The sequence below is a fragment of the Miniopterus schreibersii genome (genome assembly GCF_964146895.1).
Source record: "Miniopterus schreibersii genome assembly, chromosome: 2".
Taxonomy (NCBI): Eukaryota; Metazoa; Chordata; class Mammalia; order Chiroptera; family Miniopteridae; genus Miniopterus; species Miniopterus schreibersii.
The window spans coordinates 145,069,158-145,095,244 of NC_138102.1; the positions used below are offsets into that span (position 1 = coordinate 145,069,158).

The window sequence follows — 26,087 nt, forward strand, 5'->3', positions numbered from 1 at the left end:
CTTTCTTTCTTTCTTTCTGCTTTCTTTCTGTCTTTCTTTCTGTCTTTCTTTCTTTCTTTCCTTCCTTCCTTTCTTTCTTTCTTTCTTCTTTCTCTTTCTTTCTTTCTTTCTTTCTTTCTTTCTTTCTTTCTTTCTTTCTTTCTTTCTTTCTTTCTGTCTTTCTTTCCCTTCCTCCCTTCCTTCTCTTCTTTCTTTCTTTCTTTCTTTCTTTCTTTCTTTCTTTCTTTCTTTCTTTCTTTCTTTCTTTCTTTCTCTCTCTCTCTCTCTCTCCTCTCTTTCTCTCTCTCCCCTCTCTTTCTCTCTCTCCCTCTTTCCCTCCCTCCCTCCCTCCCTCTCTCCCTCTCTCCCTCTCTCCCTCTCCCTCTCCCTCTCCCTCTCTCTCTCTCTCCCTCTCTCTCTCTCTCTCTCTCTCTTTCTCTCTTTCTCTCTTTCTCTCTTTCTCTTTCCCTTCGGGTATTCCCTGTAAGAGTATGAGTAGTTGTCCCATATTTCTTGTATATCCTCTCCTTTTTTTCTCCTTGGTTTTCCATTTTAGAAGTTTATTTTGACATATCCTCAAGCTCAGACATTCTTTCCTTAGCCGTGTCCAGTCTACTAATGAACCCGTCAGAAGCACTCTTTTGTTACAGTGTTTTTTAGCTTTATTATTTGTTTTTTATTCTTCTTTGGAGTTTCATCCCTCTGCTTACACTGCCCATCTGCTCTCAAATGTTATCTACTCTATCCACTGCAGTCCTTAGAATATTCATCATAGTTGTTTTAAATTTCTAGTTCTGATAAGTACAACATTCCTGTCATATCTCAGTCTGGTTCTAACGCTTGCTCTGTCTGTTCAAACTGCTTTTTTTTTTTTTGCCTTTTAGCATTCCTTGTAATTTTTGGTTGAAAGCTGAGATGATGTACTGGTGTTGTGGTAAATGGGCCTTTAGTGGTATGGTGGGAAAGTGCGGGGGAGGAGAAACGTCCTTTAATCTTGTGATTCATCTGTCTTCCAGTGGGCCTGGGCCCCTGAGCTGTGAATTTCACAGACGCATCTTGGTCCCCACTTTAGGGGGTGAAGGGTGCAGAGAGGTTGCTGGAACTGAGTATTTTCCTTTTCCCACATGCAGGGTTAGAGTTAGCTGTTTCTCTTCCCTCAGGTCAGTCAGGCGCTGATAAAATCTCAATCGTTTGTGCTCTGGTAAAATTGTTTCTCCCTTGAGAATAGACTTAGAACAGAAAACTCTGGAGTATTTTCCCCTCCATCTGCAGGAAGCACGGGGTGGGGTGGGGTGGGGTGGGGGCGGGGGTGTTCTCTCATCTGCACTGTGAGAACCTGGTAGAACTCTGGTAGGTAAAATTCACAAAAGTGTGTGTGCATGGTTGGGGGGTGGGGGGGCTCCCCTATGACTGGGTCCCTCCCACTGGATCTGTCCACACTGAGCCTTCAGTGTTTTGTCAGTTGCAACTTAACATTTCCTACCCTGGCACTGGTTCCCAAGAAGGTTTCTGCTCTCTCTATATAGGTGGGGGGTTTTGTTGTTGTTGTTGTTCCAGAAAGTTGTGATTCTCTGTATCCACCTGCCTGTCTCTCTAATTTTAGATGCAGAAGCTTGCCCTTGATCTCACTTCTGACGATATAAGAAGGGTTGTGGATGTTTCAGTTTGTTCAGCTTTTAGTTGTTATTAGAATGGAGTGACAACTTCCGGACTCTTTACATGCCTAATAAAAACTGGGGAGCCCTAATTATGCTTTTAAAGCATTTGCCTTTCCTTTATTTTGTGTCTGCACTGTAGAATTATTTACTCTGAGAGGCATCTTCTCAAATACCAAGTTGTTCATTTTATAGAGAGCTTAGTAAACAGTAATTACAGGCTAACGGACTATTAATATTGGAAGTGATCTTAGCAACCATCCAGTTCAACTCTTACTTTTTTAAGTGAAAAAGTAAATGAGGTCTAGGAAAATTAAGTTACTTGATCAAGGTCATTCAGCTGGTCAATGGAGAGCCACATCTCTTGGTTGGTCTTGTGCTTTTTAAACTACACTCCACATCTCTCAATTTTTAAATTGCTTTATTTGCCAGTCTTTTTACTTAGATTAAGTGTTTACACAATTCATTGTTTTATGTAAAAGTCTGACTTAATCTCAGAGAAATGCCTGATCACAAACAGTTTGTTGTTGCAGACTCTACTGCTTGATTACTTCATGCTCATTCCTCACCTCCACCCCAGCGTTGCCGCGGCATCTGCTCTGTCTCCCTCATGTCTCAGAGGACGGTGACCCAGTCCTCAAGGCAGATACTGTTTCATTTAAGCCCAGCCTGGAAGTCCTACTTTCTTTCTGATGTGTAGCTTAGGAATGAACATGTGACCCAATTTAGGGCATTGGGGCATAGGGGAAGAGGTTTCTGGAAAAGATCTCCTATTCCTGGAGGTAAAAACAAGAAAGGGTGGTTGCCACTCTGAATGTGAGGCCCAGAGCTCCTGCTGCCCTTTTGGGTATACAAGGAGAGTCAGCCAGAGGGCAAAAGTGATCCACTAAGAAGGCGGGGCAGGGAGATGGAAAGGACCCAGCTCCTTGAGGACATTGTTAAGCTGCTAGACCTCCTGTTATGTTAGATACTGAACTGCATTATTGTTTAAACCAGTTTATGTTGAGGTTTTATGTTATTTGCAGCCAAAGTTAACCTAATAAAACAATTGTCAAATATATATTATCTTATTTTCAAATTTATCTTAATTATATACTTTCCTTAAATATACTATAAACTTAATGCCTAGATCTAGTGTCTGGTCCACAATAGGGTTATTTTCAGAGGATTCTAAGGACTGTCTAATTTCTATGCCTACAAATCATGACCATAGTTCTCTGTTCTCCCAGGTCAAGGTGTTCCAGCCTGACGATCCACTGCCCCAAAATCAACCCGTCAATTTTGGATTGTTCAGGAGAATATTTCTAAATCTGAATTATATGACTTTAATCCAGACATACTCCCACCATCCCCTGTTATCTTGTGTTCTGCTGCTTTACAAATTTATATGACTTGCTGGGCCCTTGAAATATCTGTATTTTGGACCCTAATAAACTGCTTTTCTCAGAGATGCTTTACAAAAAAATCTCCAATCCCAGTGTCCTTCAATCCAACAAGTTACCTAAGTGATGGGTAGCTCGGAGGCTCTATAGAGCCTAGACACCAATGTCTGCATGAGCCAGTGGTTCAGGCCCCGCTGCACATGGGAGTCAACAAAGGGAGTTTCAAGTCCTGAGGCCCACACCCTGGATGAAGTCAGTCAGAATCCCTGGGGGTGGGAACCAGGCATCAGTGGTTTTTCTTTTAAATTTAAAAATATTTTTAAATTTTAAAATAATATAACACTTGCAAAAATGTTGCAAAAGGAGTATAAAGATTTCCTGTATACTATCAATCCAGGTTTTCTATAGTACCTTTCTATTCTCTTCTCTCTCCTCTGTCTACATCTCTCTAATTATGTATACTTCTCTTTATAAATGCATATTTTTTCTGAAACATTTGAAGGTAAGTTGAGGACATGACTCCCTTCTACTTCAAAACATTTTAGTGTGTGTTTCAGTGTGCATTCCCTAAAGACAAGAACATTCTCTTACATAATCATAGTACTATTATCAAAATCAATAAATCCACAGTGATATAATTATGTTATTTAATCCACAAACCTTGTTCAGATTTCTCCAAATGTCCCACTGACTTTCTGGTCCAGTTCCTAGTCTAGGATCCAATTCAAGATCACCATTGTATGTAGGTATCACGTCTCTTTAGTCTCCATTAATATAGGACTGCTCCTCATATTTTTTTATGTCCTGAAAAAATTTAAATAACAAATTAGTTAGTTTTTTATTTAAAACATTTTTTCAACTACAGTTTACATTCAATATTATTTTGTATTATATTCAGGTATAATAGCATAGTGGTTAGACAATCATGTACTTTACAAAATATTCCCCCTGATATTTCCACTATCCACCTGGCACCATACATAGTTATTACAATATCATTGACTGTATTTCTTATGCTGTACTTTACATCCTTATGACTGTTTTGTAACTACCAACAGATTAGTCATTTTGGAGAATCTCACTCAATTTGGGTTTTCCATACATTTTCTTATGATTCAATTCAGGTTCTGTATTTTTGGCAGAAATACCCTTGAGTGATGCTGTATCCTCAGTGCATTATTACCAGGAGGCAAATGACAGGCATCATCTTTTTAAAGTTTCACCATGTGATTCCAACATGGGTCCAAGGTTGAGAACAGCTCATTTTGGCCAAGTATATTTAGACCTTAATTTTTTAAGCAGTATATCCTTTTAACAGGGGGATCAGAAAGCAACCAGGAAAGAATCTTTTACCTATTCAAGGGGCAAGTCAAACCAACAAGTTAAATGGTGATGTCAAAATGTGAGGAAGGTTGGTAATAAGACTGGAGGAAACATAAGGGGTGAAGGAGTAATGAGCTGTCTTCATGTTCTATCCAACTTAAGCCTGGTTCTTAAACTGCTGCTGAGTATATTACATTCTCAAAATGTGCTGAAGTCCTTCCCTCAATCATCTTAGTCCTTCCACATCGATAAAACCCCTTCCATCCTGTTCCCATAGGACTTGTTCAAGTTGTACTTATCAGATGTTCCCTTGTATTTGATGTATTTACCTATTTTCCCACTAGTGCACCAGTTTCCTGGGTTCAAAAATTTCAGCTTACTAAAATTGTATCCCCCTACACCATATAGATGACTGTTAGATTGTTAGACGTTCAATGAATGCTTGCTAAAATAGATTACAGGGGTTGCTAGCTCACATTTTCTTTTTCATGTAAACAAGAAGTTTATTTAAACAACAGAACACTTGACTTGAAGGGAAACCTGTCAGGGATTCATTTCTCTTAGAGTAATTTATCCTATTTACATACAGATTGCCCTGCATGTAACAGCTATGTGCAAAAGAGTTATAAAATTGTCCATGGTTTTACAATGATAAATAAAAAATATCAAAATTCCCCAATCAAACATAGTGCGGGAGGCATTTGATGTTTTGTTGTTGTTGTTGTTAAACTCTGAGAGCAAACTAACTTACTGAAATATAAAGATGAAAGCTGAATGAGCCTGCCACTCATGGATAAAAAAGGATATTTTCACAGAATCAGTATTTTTCCCCATCCCATCTCCATTTGATGTTGATCAAACATACCATTGGCCATTTGGTTGAACCCCCCCCAATATACTTGTGCACATCCATGAGTTACTTTATGTACAGGGAAAGAGTGAGGAGGGAGAAAATGAAAGAACAGAGAAAACTATACTGTGGTGTCAGGATGTGGTGGAACCAAATAATTTTCTAATTGAGAATGTCTTCTTGGCCTGTAGGAGCAAAGTCCTGGAGTAAAATAGCAGGTTCCCTTTTTGGTGGACACCCCGTCTGCTGCAGGAACGCATCAGCTGTATCTCCAGCCTCCATCCCACCTGTGCAGTGTCTCTGTTTCATTGTTTGGTTTCCTGTCCATTTGGAAGCGGATCTGCCTCACTGACAATACACAATAGGCTTTCATTAGTTTACTAAGTAGTGTACACCCCTTAATCTTAAACTGTACCACAGAAGCATCCTGCCCCACACCTTCAAATTACTGTGGTGACAACCTAGAAACCTTGCTGCAGGCATTCATGGAACGTCCCCCCCCCCCCCCCCGCCCGCCTGGGTTCATATCAAGAACTGAGGATTATAAACAGTGTCCAAGGATGTGTAACTCTAGGTGGAAACAAGGGGAGATGAGACTCTTCTCCTCCAGTGATTGTTTCTTGTCTGCACCTTACCGTTGAGATGACAATTATCTTTGCTCCCATGATCCAAATAGGTCTGACAGCTTTCTAAGGCTGCCATGTCTCAGGATTTGATTATAAAGCAAATTATGTCTCTATATTGTCCCGGAACCCAGGAGGTGCAAGTTTGGTTTACAAATATTTTTATGACAAGCAAAGCTTTCTACAATCCCCTATCCTCCAAAAACACCACCACCACCCATTTTGCCTTTAGTTGGATCATGCGCTCTCCAGTTAGTCCCAGTTGCCACCACGCCTTACTGCTTACGGGTGCGCCTGACACATCTGCATTACCTTCATGCTCCTGAAGCCGTGCGACTTACAGCCTCTGTGCTCGGGCTTCATCCCTCTCGGCTGTCTTGCTAAGTCTCTGGGAGGCACCTCCAGGGGTCAGAGTTTGGTCTCCTCTTCCCTGGAAACTCCAGCCCCCTCTTCTCTCCTTCCATCTTACAGCCTGAAGGAACTTTTTGTTTCCAGGGAAGTTTTCTTCCTCCAAGCCACTCTGGTTCTTCCTACGCTCCATTCTCATCCTTCCACCCAACCCCACAGACCAGCATCGTCCACCACTCCTGCATCTCCGAATATTCTTGCCTCTTTTTGTTTTCCATTCGGTCACATTTATGTCCCAAGGCAGTGGTGTTTAATGCTGCCTTTCTCTTTGAATGATAGGAAAATAAAATAGTCATAAAGACCAGGGGAAAAACTTGTTTATATTTCAAAATACTGTTCCACTACCCACATATAGTTATATTTATTCCAGGTTCCTATGCTGTAGGGTAACAATAAACAAATTATTTTTGTCTCCTAGCTGAATGTGTCTACCATCAAATCATCATATCTAATAAGTAAAATACACAAGCAGTTTAAAAAGATACAATACTTTGAAAATAGAGTTGACTCTTAAACAATGAGGGAATTACAATCCCCTACCTCAGTCAAAAATCTGCATATAACTTTTGACTCTATAGTTGGCATTTTGCATCTGAAGATTCAACCAACTGCAGTGTTTTGAGAGTTTCAGCATTTTGAGAGTTTCAGTTTAGCTATCTGAAACCAAGGTCACCTTTTAACTCTATAGTCAGCAAAAACTAAGTCTTATCTGGTGAAGTTTAAAAAAAAAAAAAAGGATGCATGCAAAAAGGCAAAGCTTAGGAGATTTTAAATGTATAGTTGACCCTTGAACAACATGGTTTGAACTGCATGGGACGTATAGGGAGATTTTTTTCAATAATCTGCAGTTGTGCATCTGAGGATTCAACCAAACACAGAAGGAAAACACGGCTTTCACATTCCCAGCCTTGGTTTCCCAGCCTCAGATTCCCAACTGCAGATGAAAAACAGTATTTTCACATTCTCAACCACAGGTTCCAAACCTAACTTTGAAATGTCCTTCTTCTGTCCTTTAAAGCCTCTGCCTCTCCCATCAGTCCTGTCTGTGACTGGGAAATCTGTGGGGTTAGGAGACCCACTTGAGCTTCTTCTTCCTTGCTCCTTCTGGTCCCTTCTCACCCACTCGCTAGCTGCCTTTTTGGACCCCTTAGGGTTGGAGTATATGGAAAAAGAGAGAAATAATGGTGGGAATCTATTCCAATTGTACTAGTACAGTCATAATCTGGTATTAGTGTTCTCTGGATGTGTCAGATGCATTATTCTGTACTCCTGTGATGTGACCTTCCCTTCACCCAACACCCCAACAACATTCTGAGGAGTTTCTCACCTATGGTTCTTTGACTTGGATGAAGATGCCTCTTTGGCTGGCCACTGTCATTCCCCTAGCAGCACCCTGGATCCCAGGCAGCCCACATGTTGGGCCACCTTGGCCCTTCACCCCATCCTTGTAGCCAGAATCCTTTTCGAGATGATCCATTTGGCTCCCTTTTAAAAGATCTACTCTGATCCATGGGAAATACTTCCAAACCTGTGCCCATCTAAAATGACTATCTTTTTGCTTCTCAGCAATTTCAGCCACATAGTGTCTTCCTTCCAAACTTTAAATTGTGAGTCTCTATGTCCTTCAGTCTCTATGGGACTCAGATAAGGTTCTCCACATGGGTCTCATAAAACCTCTTATTTGACTTGAGGTAGGAGGGTAACACCCCCATCTGCACCCCAATGGAGAGGGGTGTCCTTATACCAACAACTCTTCCAAGGAAATGCAAATTCCCAGATTTCCAACCTCCCAATCAATTCAAAACATTCTATTACTAAGTGTAGATAGGTATCTGGTAGAAACTGGATTACAGCTACATGACATTGACTAATACTTTTCCAAATGAATTATTAAGTGACAAACACTGACGACCAGGTTTTTATTCAACATGTGTACCAGTAAGGGTGTTTTTGGCGCTAACCAGTGATATGTTGGAAAATGTTTAATAACCAGGTTTTTCGTGGAGGAAAAATCCCAGTCACAGGGTTTGCTGATTTCCAAGTTGTACATAGTTTCATCAAGGCTAATTTCAAGCTAACAACACAATGTCCCTGAATACAGAGTTGGGAAGAGATGTGCACTGTCAGCCCTAGTGAGCCCACATGAGCTGGCTCCAGCACTTACTGGTAACAAATCAAACTGACTTGCACTATAAGCGGAGATATTGGTTAACATTACGGGAAATCTGGAAGTAGGATGAGAGTTACTACTTTCTTATCTATTGGTTTATGGAGCTCATAAAAGATCCAAGTTCTTTCTGGCTCTCTGTGCTGCCAACTACAATGCTGGTTTAATTCTGAGGCTCTTAACTTTAGTAGAGTCAACTCACTCTGAAACTTTTCTTGGTCTGAGCTTTGAAACTTTAAAGTAACTTGACATCAAAGACCTTCTAAGTAAGTATTCCTTTAGAATCTAATTTCTCTCTTCCTCTTTTAGTCTCAATATAATTTTTAAGTGAAAGAAAAAATGCTGTGCCAGATGATCTGTAAGGTCCTATCAGCTTTAAGAGAGTTATGACCTGCGCCCACAACTTGTTTCCACATATCCCTGTTTCTATGTACTCTTTTCCATGATGATCTCATCTTCTCACATGGTTTCAATTATTTTCTCTACATATAATAGATAACTCTCAAATATCTAACTTTAGTTCTAAAATCTCTTCATAACTCCAATACCTACATTTCCAAATGCTCAATCAACATTTTTGACATTAGTATCACAGTGACTTCAAACTCAACCTATCTAATACAAATAAATCGCTCTTCCCTTGTCCATTTTGAAGAAATAAAACAATGTAAAACTTTTCCTAAAAGTGTCAGTCACTGTTAAGGGCACCACTACTCTCCAAGGTATACAAGTTGACTGATCTTTGGATAATAACAGATGGTGCCCAGAAGAAAATCTGATTTAAGAAACTAGATGGTTGGTAGTTTAGCTCACTGAGATAGGAGAGAGTGAAGAATAAAATGGTTCATGATGTCGGGGTGGTGGTGAAGGAGTAGAGTACCCGTGATGGGTTTACTTTTGGACATACTAAATTTGAAGTGTGATTGTGATGTCCAGGAGAGGGTGTCAGCGAAACAATTATACTTGGTGGCCTGGTACTCAGGAGAGAGGTCTAGGCTGGAGAGAAAGACGGAGTTGGTGATGTTGACATGGTTGAACACACCCAGGTGGAGCAGGCAGAATAAGAAGAGAAGCCAGGCTTAGAACTCTGAGCATGACATTGAAGGGAAGGCAAGGGGGGAAATCCTGAAAATAAGCAGAGAATTCAGAAGAAAGCCAGGAAAAGACGTGTTATTGAAGTCAAGAGGAGAGATTATTCAAGGAAAAGTTGTGGCCTGGAGAGTCAAATCCTGCTGAAATCTGATGTAGGGTAAAAAGCCTGAAAGGTGTTCTCTGAATGAACTTAGAACTTACGGGAGAGCTTCCAAACAGCATTTCCTGGGTGTGTTGGGTGCAGCAGCCAGAATGTGGTGAGTGGAAAGTGAGGATGTGGATGACTATTCAACAAATGACATTAGGAAAAGTGATAACTATTGGGAAGGAAGAACTGGCAAAGGCTCACTGAATATCTATTAGGTGGCCAGAGTGTGAAATAAAAACAAGACATAAGTTCAAGCGCTCAAGGAAAATGTAAGAGAAAGCTGCTTTTCACTGGCACTTTCAGGGCTAGAAACGTGAAGAGGGTACTTTGAATACCTGAAGGGGCACGAGTAGAGGTATGGCAACAGCAGATTAGGGTCCCTACTGAGGAGCTGTAGGAAATAGCCCAGTGCGCTTTGAGCTGAGTTTTAAAAAAATTGGCTAAGCTTAATGAAGGCACCCAAAGGGAGGGGAACCTGAAAGTAGGAACGCTGGTTAGGAAGGACCCTTCCACTGGTACTTTTCATTGACATTTCAACATCTTCAAGCCCATCTGAAAAATAGTCACCACACCACCACCACCATGAAAGCCCTTCCTGCAACCAAATGTTTTTCCCTGGCTCTGGCCATACTCTCATCTCTTCAAAACGAAATATGCTTTCTACCCATGACTGCTGATCTCCTTAAAGACCTTTGGAGTCAGTTTCAAGGTCCTGCTATTTACCCCAACCTACCTTTTACATTGATCTCCAGGTTCTTTTTCCTGGAGGAAGGGAGAAGGGAAGGAAATGCGGGTTGCTGACCGATGTAGTCCTGGTACATGCACAAGGCAGGCGTCTGTGTCTCTGTCTGGCTGAGCGACTCTCTTTGCTCTCCTTGGCTGCTGCTCCCACCCTCCACATCCTTCCTCCCTCAGTTTTACGTGTTATTGGGCTTCCATCCTTTCCCAGTCTTACAAATATTTTTTGAAACTTTGTTCAGCACTGGTCTACTTGCTGTTCTCTTTGTTGTTATAAATTTATCCCTTTATTACGGGGTCTTGTAAGGATGCAATTTTATTTTTGAAAAGTCTAAGAGAACAGAAATAAAAAAAGAAAAATTTTCCCCCTTCCAGATTCCTACTGGCATCCCTTAAAATGAATTTACATCCAAAGACAGAATTCATCTTCAAGCTGTGGATTACGGCATGCTAAGCTGCCCCTTCCTTAGGGCTTCGGCTTGCTCTTCCCTCCCCTGGAGGGTCCTGACCGCCTCTTGCCTTGCTCTTTCTTTCCACTTAGGACTCCGCTCAGGTCTCACATCCTCAGACAGCCCCTCCATAATGACCAGCCTGTCTGCCCAGACACTCTGCCCTCACCTGTGTCTGTTGTCTTCAAGGCAACCATCACTGGGTGAAATATCTTGCAGGGCTCTTGCTTCTCTTGTTCATGGTGGAATCCAGGGAGCCTTTATTTATTTAATGAGGTACATTCACCATGGTTGTAGCTTTTATATTTGAATGAAGCCATATCCTTTCCCTCCTTTCTCAAAGATTAGCAGAAAATGCAGTTGAAACAGTCAATTTGAGGTCCTAATTGTGGCATTTAAGTTTTTGAAAGCTTCCATCATTGTGCCACACTTCAATAAATAAATCTTTACTAAACACCTACTAAGGGTAGGTGTGGTAGAAGATACAGAGGCATGATAGTCCCCGAGTTCTGCAGAGCCGCCCAGCACGGTTCCTTGTGCGACAGGGCATCGCGGTGAAATGTCCTAACTCGGCCTCTAAGAGCCTCCGCCCTCCCTCCCTATCACACTGGACCACACAGCACTCTTCTTCAGTCAAGCTCATAAATTAACCATTTATATGCTTCTGTTGAGTCCATTTACAGAATATTCTCCACATTATCAAATCCTGATCATCCTTCAAGCCCCAACTCGAACTCTTTCCTCCATGTGCCTTTCCTAGAATCCTAGGTTTTCACCATTACTGATCTTTAAACATTCAGAGTTCACAGTCTGTCACAGAACTTGAGCTTTGTGTTGTTCACACTTCCCTGTTGTAAGTCCTGACTTTCCACTGGATTGTAACCTCCAAAGGAGCTCGTAGCAGGAGCTTCTTAAGCACTGATTTTCTGGGTATCAACTGAGGAAGTGTCTTGAGGGAGGTTTGAAGTTCAGAATTATGTTCATGCAACAGAATAGAAAAGGATCCTAAGGACTCCTCTAGAAAACCCTATCATATTCTCCAGCTAACTAACACTCTCTGGCATAGTCACAAAAGTCTCTCCTTCCATTATGGACAAACATGCTACATTTGGGATGGGCGGTGACCCTGTGTGCTCTCCCACTCTCCCCTCCTCCCACCCCCCAACACCCTGGGCCTATAGCACCGAGATGATGGAATCTTCGGAAGGATTAAAGTGACAAGATGGAGGAAATGGGAAGTTTTGGGGTTTTTTTTCTTTAGAGAAATGTGAATGTATATTAACTTATCCACTCTGTGCCTGACTTCTGAAAAAAATTTCAGTGGGAACAGAAATGGGATTGCAGCCCCTCTCGTCTTTCACACATCAAGCACTGAGTGTGTGTGTGTGTGTGTGTGTGTGTGTGTGTGTGTGTTCTGTCCAAATTAGCAGTGAGAAAGGAAGGATTCCAAAGCTGTTGGTGTTGTGATGCCAAATGTCCAGATGAAGAATTTAATCAATTGTGCAGATGTTCCAAATATGTAATGCCAAACACCCCAATCTGTGGAACATCCAGTGACAATTTTTTCATCCTGCTCTTGATATCTTGGCCCGGGAGAGTTGCAGCCTGATTTGCCGAGCTTAAGAGCCAAAACCACATTTTCTATCTGAAGTTATTAAGTTGACACTCTAGAATGGGTTTTCTGTGTCCTAAAGATTTGCATTTCCTTTTCTTAGGGTACTCTTCAAGCAGGAATTATACTTCTGACTTTTATTATTTAATATAGTAGGAAGAGAGAAAAAAGACAAACCCTCAGAAATTGCTACAGAAATAAACATATATTGTATTCTTAACAAATGGCATATGTCAAGACAAAATTTTAAAAAGAGATTTAAAAAGTCCTAAGGGAAAACATTTCCAGACTATTGTGAATTAAGTTTTCCCATATCAACATATTAAGTGTTAATAACGCAACCTCTTTAGACACTGGTCTATTTCAGCAATGCTCTAATTTGGCCTTAACTGTCCAGGTCTGCAAGTATCTGATTCCACAGTTCACTCTTGCTCCTACCAGAGCGACTCAACACTAGAGTTCCATTTGGAATTTTGTGTCCAGCTAATCCCACCGAGCTTCACATGCTGGGCCACTGCCCAGACTGCAAGCCCTGTGATCATCTGTCTCCTTCCTTACTCCACCCCAAACTGCTCTTGGTTTTCTCTTTCCTGATCCAACCTCCCAAAAGTCTCCTCCTACCTGCATTTTTGACTATATGGAGACAGGAGACAAAGAACAAAGGCTATTCTCTCTCACTTTTGAAATAGCTAAGATTCTTTTCAACAATGTTACCATCTAAGTTCATTTTAAAAAATATTTTATTGTCACTGTGATTAAACAGGCAACCAAGTGTTATATCTAAGACACTCATGGCTATCTTAACCAAGTGTCCAAATTCTTTCTGACAATTATTTTTTTATTTTGCCTTCCAAAAATTGGGTCTTAAATATCTAAAAATTAAAACAAAAATTTTAAGCTATCTTTTATACCTAAAACTATCTTTGAGATTCCCAAGATGGTCCCTGAAAAATCACAAATGTTGGTTCTTTCACAGTATAAAAAGAGCGAGCTGGAAATAACTAGGATTGTTTGATGAGCTGAATGGGTAGAACTGTCAAATCAGGAGAGACGCTCAGCCGTTCCTAAGTTAACTTCGTTGTAGGTAAATTTTGTTAATATAAATTTATCAGAAATTGAATACTTTAATGGAAATCCGTGGAGATTTGTCAGTATCTTCACTGTCTGCATATATTTTAACTTTCAGGGATAACACTGATCAAAGCTCTAAGAAGTAGTTGTGTCAGGTTTTCCTGTATTTGTGAGTCCTGTGATTGTTTGCCTGATGACCTGATGTTGTGAGGCAGCCATAGTGTTATCAGCTATAATTTCAGTTACTGTTTCGACTTTTATTTGACTGTAACCTCATTTCTTTAATTTTAATGTAGTACCTTTTAAGTCAGTTGCTCTCAATTGAGGATGCATATCAAACTTACTTACGGAGTTTTAGAACAATATTGTCTATGCCCTACTTCAGACTTACTGCATCTCTTTACTTGATATTCTTGGCATAGTTTGTGTCAGGATTATTAAATATTATATCTCAAGATTTTTTCTCTATAAAATTTATGTTCAGCCTGGCCACGCGTGGCTCAGCGGTTGAGCATCAACCTAAGATCCAGGCGATCAGGGTTCGATTCCCGGTCAGGGCACATGCCTGGGTTGTGGGCTCGATCCCCAGTCGGGGGTGTGCAAGACGCAGCCGATCAATGACTCTCTCATCATTGATGTTTCTATCTCTCTCTCTCCCTCTCTCTTCTCTCTGAAATCAATAAAGATATATTTTTAAAAAATTATGTTCATCCATTTATATATAAATCAGATGGAACATTCATTGACTCCATTGAAAATAGACGTATTATCCTGAGATATTTTATCTAAAAAAATTTTGTAATGACAACTACCTTTGCCGCATAACATAACCTAATCACAGAAGTGAGATCCATCTTGTTCACAGGCCCCACCCACACTTAAGGGGAGGCGATTATGCTGGGTGTGCACACAACGAACATGGATCTTAGCAGCCAACTTCAAATCCTGTCTATTCCATTTCTCAATCCACCCTCATCAATACTTAAGTTAGCAGAAATTTTCTTTTTTAATTTTCCATTGACAATGCAACTGGCAGTTTTTATTTATTTGGCATTTATTTCTTTTTGTAACTTCTTGGACTTGGAGGTTGGAAAAGGCATGCCCAACACCAGGCTTGTCATCTTGTGTCCGAGGGGGCGTAGACACTCTTCTAGATCCTCTCTCTGCCCTTCCCCGCTCTGCTGCGCCGTCTCAGGCTCATTCACTGCTCTTCTTTACATTCCTTAATGTTGATATTCTCTGGGGTTCCATCCTCACCTCTACTTTCTTCTCCCTGGGTTTACGTTAACTGAATGATTTCATGTATTCCCGTAGCTGCAACCCCCATCTTCATGCGAATACTCCCCCAGTTTATGCCTCTGGCCCAGTCATTTCTCCTGTTTAAACATTATTATCCTCATTTTCCTTAATTGAAGCCAAATCAGTTAAAATGTTATTCACCATGTTTACATGTCAGAGGTTCTAATAATCTGCACTATCAATGACATTTACAAACCTTGACTTATTTTATTATTTTTTAATTTATCTTTATTGTTACAAGTATTACAGATATCCTTTTATTTTTCTCCCCATCAATCCCCTCCACCCCGCATCTGCCCCACCCCCAGGACTTCCCCATACTATTATCTGTGTCCATGGGTTATGCATTTATGCATCTAAGTTTTTTGATTAATCTCTCTCCAACCTTGACTTATTTTAAAATCTATTTTGTGTTACTATTGGTTTTACTAATAAAGCTTTAAAATGCTTAATCTACATTAGCCCAGGGACTGACAACTGGGATAATTATCAGATGAAAGCTGTACTACAGATTCAAGATCTTTAAGATACTTACTCCTGAAGCATTACAAATATGTTTTATAAGTGGTGATTGGGATGTTTTAATGGTTAGGATGGCTAAGTAACAATTCCATAGAAAACATTTCATTTCTGGGAGAGTTTGTATTAATCTCAATGTAGCCTGGCAGATGTTATCAATCATAATAAAAAAGTCTGAAATGAAAGGTATATTTTGGTAATATTACTGTCATCATCATTATCATAACCATAATATATGCCCCTAGACTAAGGAAACATTTCTGTTTTGAGAGTGAGATAGATGGGGGATAAAAAGGAGAAACACATGAAAATACAGCTAAAGAAGCAGCAGAGAGATAAGTGAAAATACCAACTGAGAGCATTTGTCAGGTACTGAGAAGAAGGGGAGACAGGGGGAACCTGGGAGCCCCAGAAAGTGCAAGGTGGGAACCTGATACTAGAAGCTCACTGTTCTGATCACAAAAGATTAATAAGTACACGACACTAAGAACATAGGAAGCCCTAAGAAGGATGAGATAGGACTCTGAAAACAGTAGGTAGACAGGGGTCTTCAAAGAATGTGGCATCCAGGGGACCAAGGAATGGGAATGGTAACAACCTCCTCCTGGTTTGGGAGCTGTGGAAGGACCCACAACACTCTCTCCCACCAAGGCAGAATGGACTTGGTGTCTTCAGGTTCTAGAACTCTGAGAGCTGGCAGCCGTCCTTAGCAGAGGAAGGGATATGTGTTAGCTCACATGAACACCAGATTCTTTTTTTTTTTTTTAATTTATCTTTATTGTTGAAAGTACTACAGGTGTCCCATTTTCCCTCCCGATTGACCCCCTCCACCTTGATCCCACTCCCTCCTCAGGCCTTCACCCCATTATTGACTGTGTCCATGGGTTATACACATATGCATATAACTTCTTTGGTTAATCTCTTCCCACCCTCGACCCCTTTTCCCTCTTTCCTCTGAAATATGATTGTCTATTGCCTGTATCAATGTCTCTGGATCTATTTAGTTAGTCAGATCCTTTTGTTCATTAGCTTCTTCTTAAAGAAGACCCTTCAACATTTCCTGTAATGCTGGTCTGGTGGTGATGAACTCCTTTAGCTTTTCCTTGTCTGAGAAGCTCTTTATCTGACCTTCAATTCTAAATGATAGCTTTGCTGGGTAGAGCAATCTTGGTTGTAGTTCCATGTTTTTCATCACTTTGAATATTTCATGCCACTCCCTTGTGGCCTGAAAAGCTTCTGTGGAGAAATCAGCTGATAGTCTTATAGGTGCTCCCTTGTAGGTAACTAATTGCTTTTCTCTTGCTGCTTTTAAGATTCTCTCTTTGTCTTTAACCTTTGACATTTTAATTATGATGTGTCTTGCTGTGGGCCTCTTTGAGTTCCTCTTGTTTGGGACCCTCTGTGCTTCCTGGACTTGTAAGTCTATTTCTTTCCCAGGTAGGGGAAGTTTTCTGTCATTATTTTTTCAAATAGGTTTTCAATTTCTTGGTCTCTTTCTTCCCCTCTGGCACCCCAATAATACGAATGTTGGGCCTCTTGAAGTTGTCCCAGAGGCTCCTTATACTAGTTTCATATTTCTGGATTCTTTTTTCTTTTTGCTCTTCTGATTGGGTGTTTTTTGTTTCCTCATGTTCCAAATGGCTGATTTGATTCTTAGCGTCTTCTACTCTACTGTTGATTCCCTGTAAATTATTCTTCATTTCAGTTCATGTAGCCTTCATTTCAAATTGGTACTTTATTATGTCATCGATTTTCTCAGGTTTTTTCGTAATACTCTCACTAATATGCTTGAGCATCCTTATAAACAAAACTGTGAACTCTGCATCTGTTAGCTTGCTTGGATCTATTTCATTTATTTCCTTTTCTGGATGTTTCTTCTGTTCTTTCCTTGGTGACATGTTTCTTTGCCTCCACATTTTGGCTGCTTCCAGGCATTTGTTTCTATGTATTAGGTAGAGCTGCTATGTCTCCTGGAATTTGTAGAGTGGCTTTGTGTAGTAGGTGTCCTGTAGGGTCCAGTGGCTCAGCCTCTCCAGTCACCTGAACTGGGCCCTCTAGGTGTTCCCCTGTATGGGCTGTGTGCACTGTCCTGTTGTAGTTGAGCCTTGGTTGCTGTTGGGGTCACTGGGAGAAATTCACCCCCAGGCCAATCGGCTGTGAGGACCAGCTGCAACTATAGCCAAAGAGCTGCTATGCTGGAGACACCCCTATGGAGCAGGATTTACTTCAGTGGAGCTTTGGTGTTCACCAAGTGCGACCCTTGAGTGTCACTCGTGGATGTGGTAGGGTTGTAATCCAGCATGGTCGAGTCTGACCACCAGGTGCACTGTCTCTGGGGCCTCCCAGGAGGTGCAAAGTCAGCCTCTGCCAGTGCCTTGCCCAGGGCCACCCAGCATGAGCTACACAGCAAACCGTAGTTGGCTGCTACTTGTGCTGGGCTTGGTGTTGTCCAGGAGAGGCCAAGCTATGAGCCAATGCAGGCTGCCGCTAGTGCCAGGCCTGGGGCCGCTTATCAAGCCTTATGGGGCCCGCTGCTGCTTGTTTGAGAGATTTTAGGAAAGTCCTAAGCATGAGGCTTAAGGGGCCACTTGCATAGAAAAGCCCCTGGAAATGCCCTGGATGAGCCTGCGGGTGGGGAGGGGTGGGGCCTTCGGGAATCACGGGGCGGGGCCAAAGGTGTGAGTCAGGTGCTGGCGATTCAAATATTGTACCTGCCTGTGGCTGTGTGCGGGGAGGACTCGCCAAAGGAGCCATGGCCTCTGCCAGCCCTTCTGCCCGGGAGGAAGCCGCCCCTCCACCTCTCGCCCGGATTTCAGGCAGGTTAGTTCCTCCCCGAGTGTCCCAGGTCCTTTCCGGCTGCTGCCTGGCGCTGGGCTCAGAGGGAGCGTGTCTGAGTGAACCCTTTAAGAAGAAAGCTTGCGACTCCCTCAGCCACAGTCCCCTCTGGTTTCACAGCCTGGAGTTGTGGGGACGTCTCTTCTGGCCCTGGAGCCCTGCCTGGAGCCCTGCTGTGTGGCTGGGACCCCTCACTCCTCCAGGAAACCCCCACCACCGAGATTCCTCCTGGGTTTCAACCGCAGCACCGAGTGTGGGCCCTCGGCCGTGTCTCCAGGATTCAGCCCCGATCCGCCCTCGTCCCAGCCCCTCCTCCCGGTCTCGATGCTTCTTGAGTTCCCTGGTTGTGGGGCTTCTGTGCAGCCAGATCTCAGGAGGCTCTGAGTGACGGTGGTTCTGTACTTTCGTTGTAATTTTGATGTGGTTGGGGGGCGGCGGTGCAGCTGCTACCTACGCCGCCATCTTGTTTCCTCTCTGAACACCAGGTTCTTTTTCCCGCGCTCTGCGCAGCCGGGCGTGGCTTGTACCACAGAATTCCTGGTGCTGTGCTAGGGGTGATTGTTGACTCGGTTCATGTGTGGGGATTTAGGACGAAAGCAGGGACTGAAAGGATGGACCATGACTGCTGATCGGAGGTGGGCTCAAAGGCTCGGTTTGAAGAGGGGGATTCTATTTTCCTACGATGGTGTCCTTGTGGGGTTTGGAGGGGGTGAGGCCAGCCTCTGTCCTGGTGCTTTGGTGTCTTTAGGACACAGTCCAAGTGACAACTCTCAGAAGATTCTCTAAAACGCCCTAGAATGTTCTCTGTATATTGGGCTTACCTTTCCGTGGGGCTGCTCCGGGCTTTGACAGCACGTGAGCATGGTCCTCCTGTCTTTTTTCCTGGGCTTCCTTTCGAGGTACACTGGCTGGCTGTGGGGAGTCTTTTCCTGGTCATAAGACACATTTGGAAAGTCAGTGTTAGGAACATCCTTATTTCTCAAGGAATATTTTTCTTGCAAGGTAGAATTACTATCCTTGGATGGCCAAGAAGTTGATAAAAGGTCTATATATCTTGTTGTTAAGGAAGTTTTCCCAAGATAGTTCAGAATTAGAACTTGGACTATTGCAGTTTGACTTTTGGTTTGATGGTTGTCTTTCCAAGAAAAGAATGTGTCTTTTCTACACTCTAAAACTTCTGACAGACTGTGTCTATCCCTCCCAGTGTTTTTTGAGTGCTAGCATTAAAAATGTTTATCCAAATCAACACAAGTGCGTGGTTTAAAAAACTAAACAGTACTATAAACAGCAGTTGGTTAACCCACTTCTTTCCATCCCTCCCCCAAACAAATGTCAATTTCATTAACTGTTTCTTACGGGTTTTATTTTTAGGTTTTAAAACTGTAACTTCTCCATCTTGATATTTTTCAGCTTTAGCCAATGTTTATCGTTGAGATTGTTTAGCTCTCTTAAAGTCCCACCCCCTTTGCCACTTTCCCTTGCCCATTCTCCTAGTACAGTTTCTAACATTAAGCGATTAGTTCACAGTTGCACTATTACAGCTATTTAAACACTGGCCACTGCTGAGTCAAACATCATAGTTTAATGTTTCCGTTCTTGTACAAGTAGCTCTTCAGCTTTCCTTCCCCTTTTTTGTGGTTTCTCATATGTCTATGCAACTGCTCCACAAGATCTGTAAAATACTTATTAAATTGCCCAAATGCCCACATCAGATTTTTATTGACTTCATCCCCACCCCACCCCAAATCTCCACCCCTGGGTCTTTTCTCTGAACTAGTTTACCTGAGTCACTTTCTAGTCTTGGGTGGGGTTCTCATCCTGATCCTCCCCTCTACTGTTTTCCTGTGTTGGGCCCCTGGTGCCCTGGGTCACATAACTTCTTCTTTCTTAGATAATTACCTCATTTTTAAAGCATATTCTCCAGTACAGTCTCAAGAAAGGGTGTATGGGTGGTTATTTTTCTGAGTCCTAGCATATCTAAAACTGTCTTTTGCCCTCACTCTTGATGAGTATAGATCTTTTGGCCTAAAGGCTTTTTTTTCCCTTCTCAGATTTTGAAGGTATTGATTCATTGTCTTATAGTTTCCAGTGTTACAACTGAAAGGTCTGATGATATGCCACTGGTTTTATATATATTCATAGAAATGTATATATGTTCATATAAGTACATATGTCAAAAATACATGTGTGTGTGTTCAGGGCATTTAAATGATCTCTAAGAATTATATATATATATTGTGTGTGTGTGTGTGTGTGTTCTTAAATATCGAAATTCCTTGAAATAACATTTTTAGTAATGTATTATTCAAAGTGCTTTGTGACATTTTTAAATCTGGAAGCTCATGTCTTTTAGTCATAGGCATTATTATTATTGTTATTATCATTATTGCTATTTCTATTTTACCTTCCTTTACCCCATATTCTCTGTTCTCCCCCCCCCACCCGAAATCTTATTATTGAAATTCCTGGGTTGATCCTTCAATTTTGTTATCTCTATTGGGTTACAATTCTTTGTCTTTTTGTTTCACTTTCTGGGGTAGTTCCTTTGATTTGGTTGTAATTGTATTTTTATTTTCAGGGGCATTTTCTTTATTTCCCCATAGCAGCTTGGTCTGCTATGAGAATATTGAGATGTAATATTTTTTCACATCTTTCTGAGGATACTAATAAAGTACGTTTAATTTGACCTTTTCTTCTATTTCTATTGTATCTTCTTCCTCCAAGTTCATTTTGTGGTTTGTTTTCATTACTGTCTTTTGTGTTGCAGGCTTTCCACAGATGTTTGGACATCTGTGGCTGTCTGTTCACACTTTTCCAACAGCCTTATTGAGATAGACTTCACATACCATACAATTCACCCATCTGAAGTGTACACTTCAGTGCTTTGTAGTGTAGTGTGACTATATTAGCACAATACACTTTAGACCATTTCATCGCCCCCAAAGAAACCCTACACCCATTAACTAGTCATTGACCATTTTCTCTCAATTAATCTGCTCTCCCCTGCCCGCTCCTGACCCAGTGCTAAGAAACCACTAACTTACTTTCAATTTCTATATATTTACCTATTCTGGACATTTCATATAAATGAAATCACATAGTATGTGGTGTTTTGTGACTAACTTCTTTCTCTTATAATGTTTTCAAGAGTCACCCATGTTGCAGCCTATATTATTACTTCATTCTTTTTTATTGCTGAATAGTATTTTGTTATATGGATATACCATATTTTGTCTATCCACTCATAATTTATGGATATTTGGGTTCTTTCCACTTTTGACTATTATTAGTAAAGCTGGTATTAACATTCATGTACAAATTTTCTGTAGATATGTTTTCATTTCTCTTATGTTTATATCTTGGAGTGGACCTGCTGGATTATATGATAAATCTGAGAGTCTTTTTTTAAGGAACTGCCAGAATATTTCCAAAGTGCTGCACTATTTTATATCCCTACCAGAAATGTACGAAGGTTTTAATTTCTCTACATCCTTGCTAATGGTTATTTTCTGTCCTTTTGATTATGGACATTCTAGTGGGTAGGAAGTAGTATCTCATGGCTTTGATTTGCATTTCTCTTTGCTAAAGATATTGAGCATCTTTTCATGTATTTATTGGATATGTGTATATCTTTGGAGAAATGTCTCTTGATATCCTTTGTTGACTTTTAATTGGGTTATTGTCTTTCTATTATTGAGTTATAAAAACTAGATGCAAGTTCCTTACCAAATACACGATTTGCAAGTTTTTTCCCCATTCTGTGGGTTGTCTTTTTCACTTTCTTGATGGCAACCTACAAAGCACAAACATTTTTAATTTTAATGAAGTCTAATTTATCATTTTTTTAATATTTTGTGGCTTGAACTTTTGCTGTCATATCTGAGAAGACTTTGCCTAACCCATGGTTACAAATATTTCGTCCTATATTTTCTTAAATTCATTTTATAGTTTTATTTACATTTAGGGCCATGATGAGTTTTTGTTACTTTTTGTGTGTATGGTATGAAGAAGCAGTCCAATTTCATTCTTTTGCATGTGGAAATAAATTGTCCCAACACCATTTGCTGAAAAGACTTGTTCATCTGTATTTAAGAGTGAAATACTAACAGGCTAATTGGGAGGGCTGTGTGTGTGAGGGGCTAACCAATGGGCAGGCTTTCCTCTCGGGTTATTGTGCAGTGAGTTGGCCTTTTCCCTGAGTTACCTAAAAAGGTAGTATTTAGAGATACATCATTCTGTCCTCAACCTTGCAGCCTATCCCCTTGCACCTACTACTTTCCAGTCCAGAACATCTGTTGCTTAATTTCTTAAGAATTAGCCTGTGGTCACTTAGAGAGAATGGGAGGGTGGGTAGGAGAAGGTTGTCACTCGTGCAGTGTGGGTTGGCGGAGAAGGTCTGTGGGTGTTCTGCTACTTCAAATACAGATTTCCAACTAATCCCGCTGATTTTAACCTTTTGCTGTACAAGTCTTGAGACTCCGCATGTGACTGAGTGGAACAAATGGACGCATTCCCTGTCAGAGTCCCTTTCAGCAGGCACTTCGGTTGTATCTTCTTCCACTCTGCTAAGTCATGATCATGCCTCTTTTCAATTCTATTATCTGAAAATCTGTTGGGGGCCTTTGTCTGCTGATGTCTCATCTCCCTTTTTGTTTTGGTTATTTATCATCTAAGGGTGTTCAGGAGCAAAAGAAGATAAACAAGTGATAAGTATGCTACATTTAAGAGGGCATTTCTCTTCAGCTCTGACTCGGCACAGCTTTTAAGAGAATTTCATTTCAAATCAGAGTATAACTAATTTCAGTAAGAGAATCTGATTTAACAAATGTAAATTTACAGTTAAAAAGGGAGAGAGTGACAGAGAATAATCTTCCTAAATTAGAGTCTATATTCTGTAGTAGATGCCATCTAATTGACAAGTTTAATTTCCCTTGATGCACCATGTCTTCTTGTTTCATCATTGATTTCTCAGAGTTTAATACAGTGTTTAATTCATAAGGAGCTCTCAATAAATGTTTAATAAAGGAATGGAAGGATTAATGAGTAACCATATGACACCCATCAAAGTTTCTAATTACTATTAGTAGCCTCCTTTATATAGTAATTTTCTTCAGCACTTAACAGCACTGATTTTGACTGACTTTTACATCCTGACTTGGGGGAGGTAGATGAAGTGCATTAGTTTCTCAACTATAGCTCCAAAGCTAAGCTGTATTTTATCCATATGCAAGTCAACAGAGACAAATGAGGTATAAGAATATACTCTCAGTTCAAAGAAATCTGACTTCAAAGCAAGTTAAACTTACTCTTAAATCGATCTTCCCACATTCTTCTTCCCACCAACTCCAGAAGACAAGGAGATCTTGGTCACCAATATGACCTGAAAGTCAATTAATAAATTTAATCCACTTTGGTGGTTATAAAGGATAACTAAATTTGTAACAGGATACTAGTATATTCCCATGCTACTTTAAAATTATTTATCTTTATAAGCCTATTGTGACATATAAGAGATGAAAATAATATTTTCTTTGGAGTGAGATTTTGTTTCATTTTATTGTAAAGATTCATACTGCCTAGAAACATTTGCTCCGGGTTTAATATTTTTCTTGTAAAAGGTTATCAAGATTCCATAATAGCTATAAAGAAGTTATTTGAAGTTGAGGAAGCAGGAGAAAAATAGGCAGAGAACATTATAATATATGGTTATAATTTTATATATTTATTAAATATATTTATTAAGTATAGTCAACATATTTACTACATCTTAATTTAATCTGTTTGTAAACTCTGAAAATGGAAAATGCAAAATAGAAGGTGCTGGTGATCTGACTTCTCAGAATGCTTCACTTGCTGAGAAAGTTCCAGGTAACTTCTAGATACAGCACATCTGAATTATTAAGTTGGTCTCAACCCGTGTCTTGGGTTCCTGCCCAGCAGTTTCCTTGTGATGGCTGGAAGGTATTGTTGCGTGTCTTTTCATGAATAGGTGAGACACTGTTCGTGAAGTATATGTTCCCATTATCCTAAAAAAATGTAGAAGCAAAGTGTTTCTCCCTCCCCCCTCGCCCATGTGGGGAATGGTTGTTTGACCTCGATCAAATTCTGCTTGATGATCCTAATCTGTTTTGTTGATTTTTTAATTTTTATTTTTTGGGTTTTTGGCTTGAGTCTCCTTATAACTAATGGGACTCAGTGATTTGTTGTTGTTGTTCATTAGGTATTTTAAAAATTATATGAGCATCATTTTAAAAATCTCAAATAATAATTTGAAAAGTTGTTTATATCATATTACTTGTACTATGATTATATAAATATTTTGCTGGTAGCACCAAGCACCAAGTACTGAGCAGAGAGGTAATATATTTATTGTCTCTTTTTTTTTTTTTTTTTTAAGAGAACTTTTCACAAGCCCCAGCCAAATGAATTCACTTTTAATTTTGCTCTGGAGTCTTTCATTTCTGACTCATACTTAACTGCTGATGTTTCTTGTATCTCAAGTCCTCCTTTTTCTTAGAATTAGTTTGCTATAGACAGAATGTTTTCATCCCCCCAAATTTGTATGTTGAAACCTAATCCCCAACGTGATAGCACTTGGAGGTGGGGCCTTTGGGAGGTGAATAGGTCATGAGGGCGGAGCCATCATGAATGAGATCAGTGCTCTTACAAAAGTGACCCCACAAAGCTCTCTCACCCCTTCTGCCCTTAAAGGACACAGGGAGGAGACCACTGTCTATGAACCAGGAATCAGGCTCATATGAGTCATGAAGGCTCACCGGACAACTAATCTGTTGGCCCCTTGCTCTTGGACTTCCCCACTTCCTAGTTGTGAGAAAAAAAAAAATCTGTTGTTCATAAGCCACCCAGACCATGGTATTGTTTTAACGGCCCAAACTGACTAAGCACATTTTATCTTTGTTGGTTTATCTGTTTGAACAGCAATGGATGCTAGACATCTAAATTCTTGCATGTCCAAAAATGTCTTCATGTTGCATGCCAATTTGATTAGTATCTGTCTGCACATACAATTCTAAATCCCAGACTTCAGCATTTACAAGCCATTATTCCATTGCTCTGTGTGAAACAGCTGGTGTTAACCTGATTTACAGTGCTCTGTAGCTAGCTGGTTTTTCACTCAAGGTCATTTTTCTCTTTATCCTGGAGTGCTAAAGCTTTACAAGTGTGTGTCTAGATGTGTTATTTATTTTAAAATTATTTATATGTATGTTATTTATATTTAAAATTATTATTCTCAGCACCTTTCAAATCTTTCTTTAGCTCAGTACATTTTCTACTATTGTTTCTCGATTATTTCCTTCCTTTTACTCATCCTGTTTGTTCCTATTAGGACTCCAGTCAGGTGGCTATTGGGCTTCCTGACTGTATCCTCCGCACCCCTTACATCCTGCTGTCAAATAAGCAACACAGAATACTAGTTAAGAGTAGGGCTCTGGGGTCAGAGTCCTTGGATTTGAATTTCAGCTCCACTACCTCATTAGCTGTATGACTTTGGGTATGTGACTTAACCCCTCTGTGTATATAATAATAGTTCTCAGCAGAGAGTTATGAAAATTAAATAAGCTATTATAACGAAAGCACTCATGACATTATAGCACATATTAAAGGATACTATTTTTTCCCACCTCATTGACTCTAGATTTCCTAAAGAGTTCCTTGAATTTCCTTCCACATCATCAACTTTTCTAATTGTCCATTTCATTATTCAGACAATTCATTAATTTTTTTCATTGGGGAAATTATATTTATTTTGAATCCTCACCCGAGAACATACTTAGAGAGAAGAAGGGGGAGGGGAGAGAGAGAGAAAGAGAGAGCAACATCGACTGGTTGCCTTCCATATACTCCCCGACCAGAAATTGAACCAGCAACAGCAACCTTTCAGTGCACAGACGACGCTCAGTCAACCGAGCCACTCC

General features: G+C 40.5%; 1 protein-coding gene across 1 annotated transcript in view; it reads right to left on the reverse strand.

The window, feature by feature from the left end:
- Positions 1 to 3,791: 3,791 nt before the first annotated feature.
- LOC308552570 (uncharacterized protein) overlaps positions 3,792 to 26,087 on the reverse strand; it is a gene marked incomplete at its 5' end in the record, with an annotated part of 38,557 nt that continues 16,261 nt past the window's right edge. Inside the window, 4 exons of the mRNA XM_081127792.1 lie at positions 3,792 to 3,820; positions 18,972 to 19,079; positions 21,877 to 21,943; positions 23,457 to 23,530. Of these exons, the coding sequence (XP_080983918.1) occupies positions 3,804 to 3,820; positions 18,972 to 19,079; positions 21,877 to 21,943; positions 23,457 to 23,530 (266 nt within the window). The 3' untranslated portion in view covers positions 3,792 to 3,803. The remainder of the gene's footprint in view (positions 3,821 to 18,971; positions 19,080 to 21,876; positions 21,944 to 23,456; positions 23,531 to 26,087) is intronic.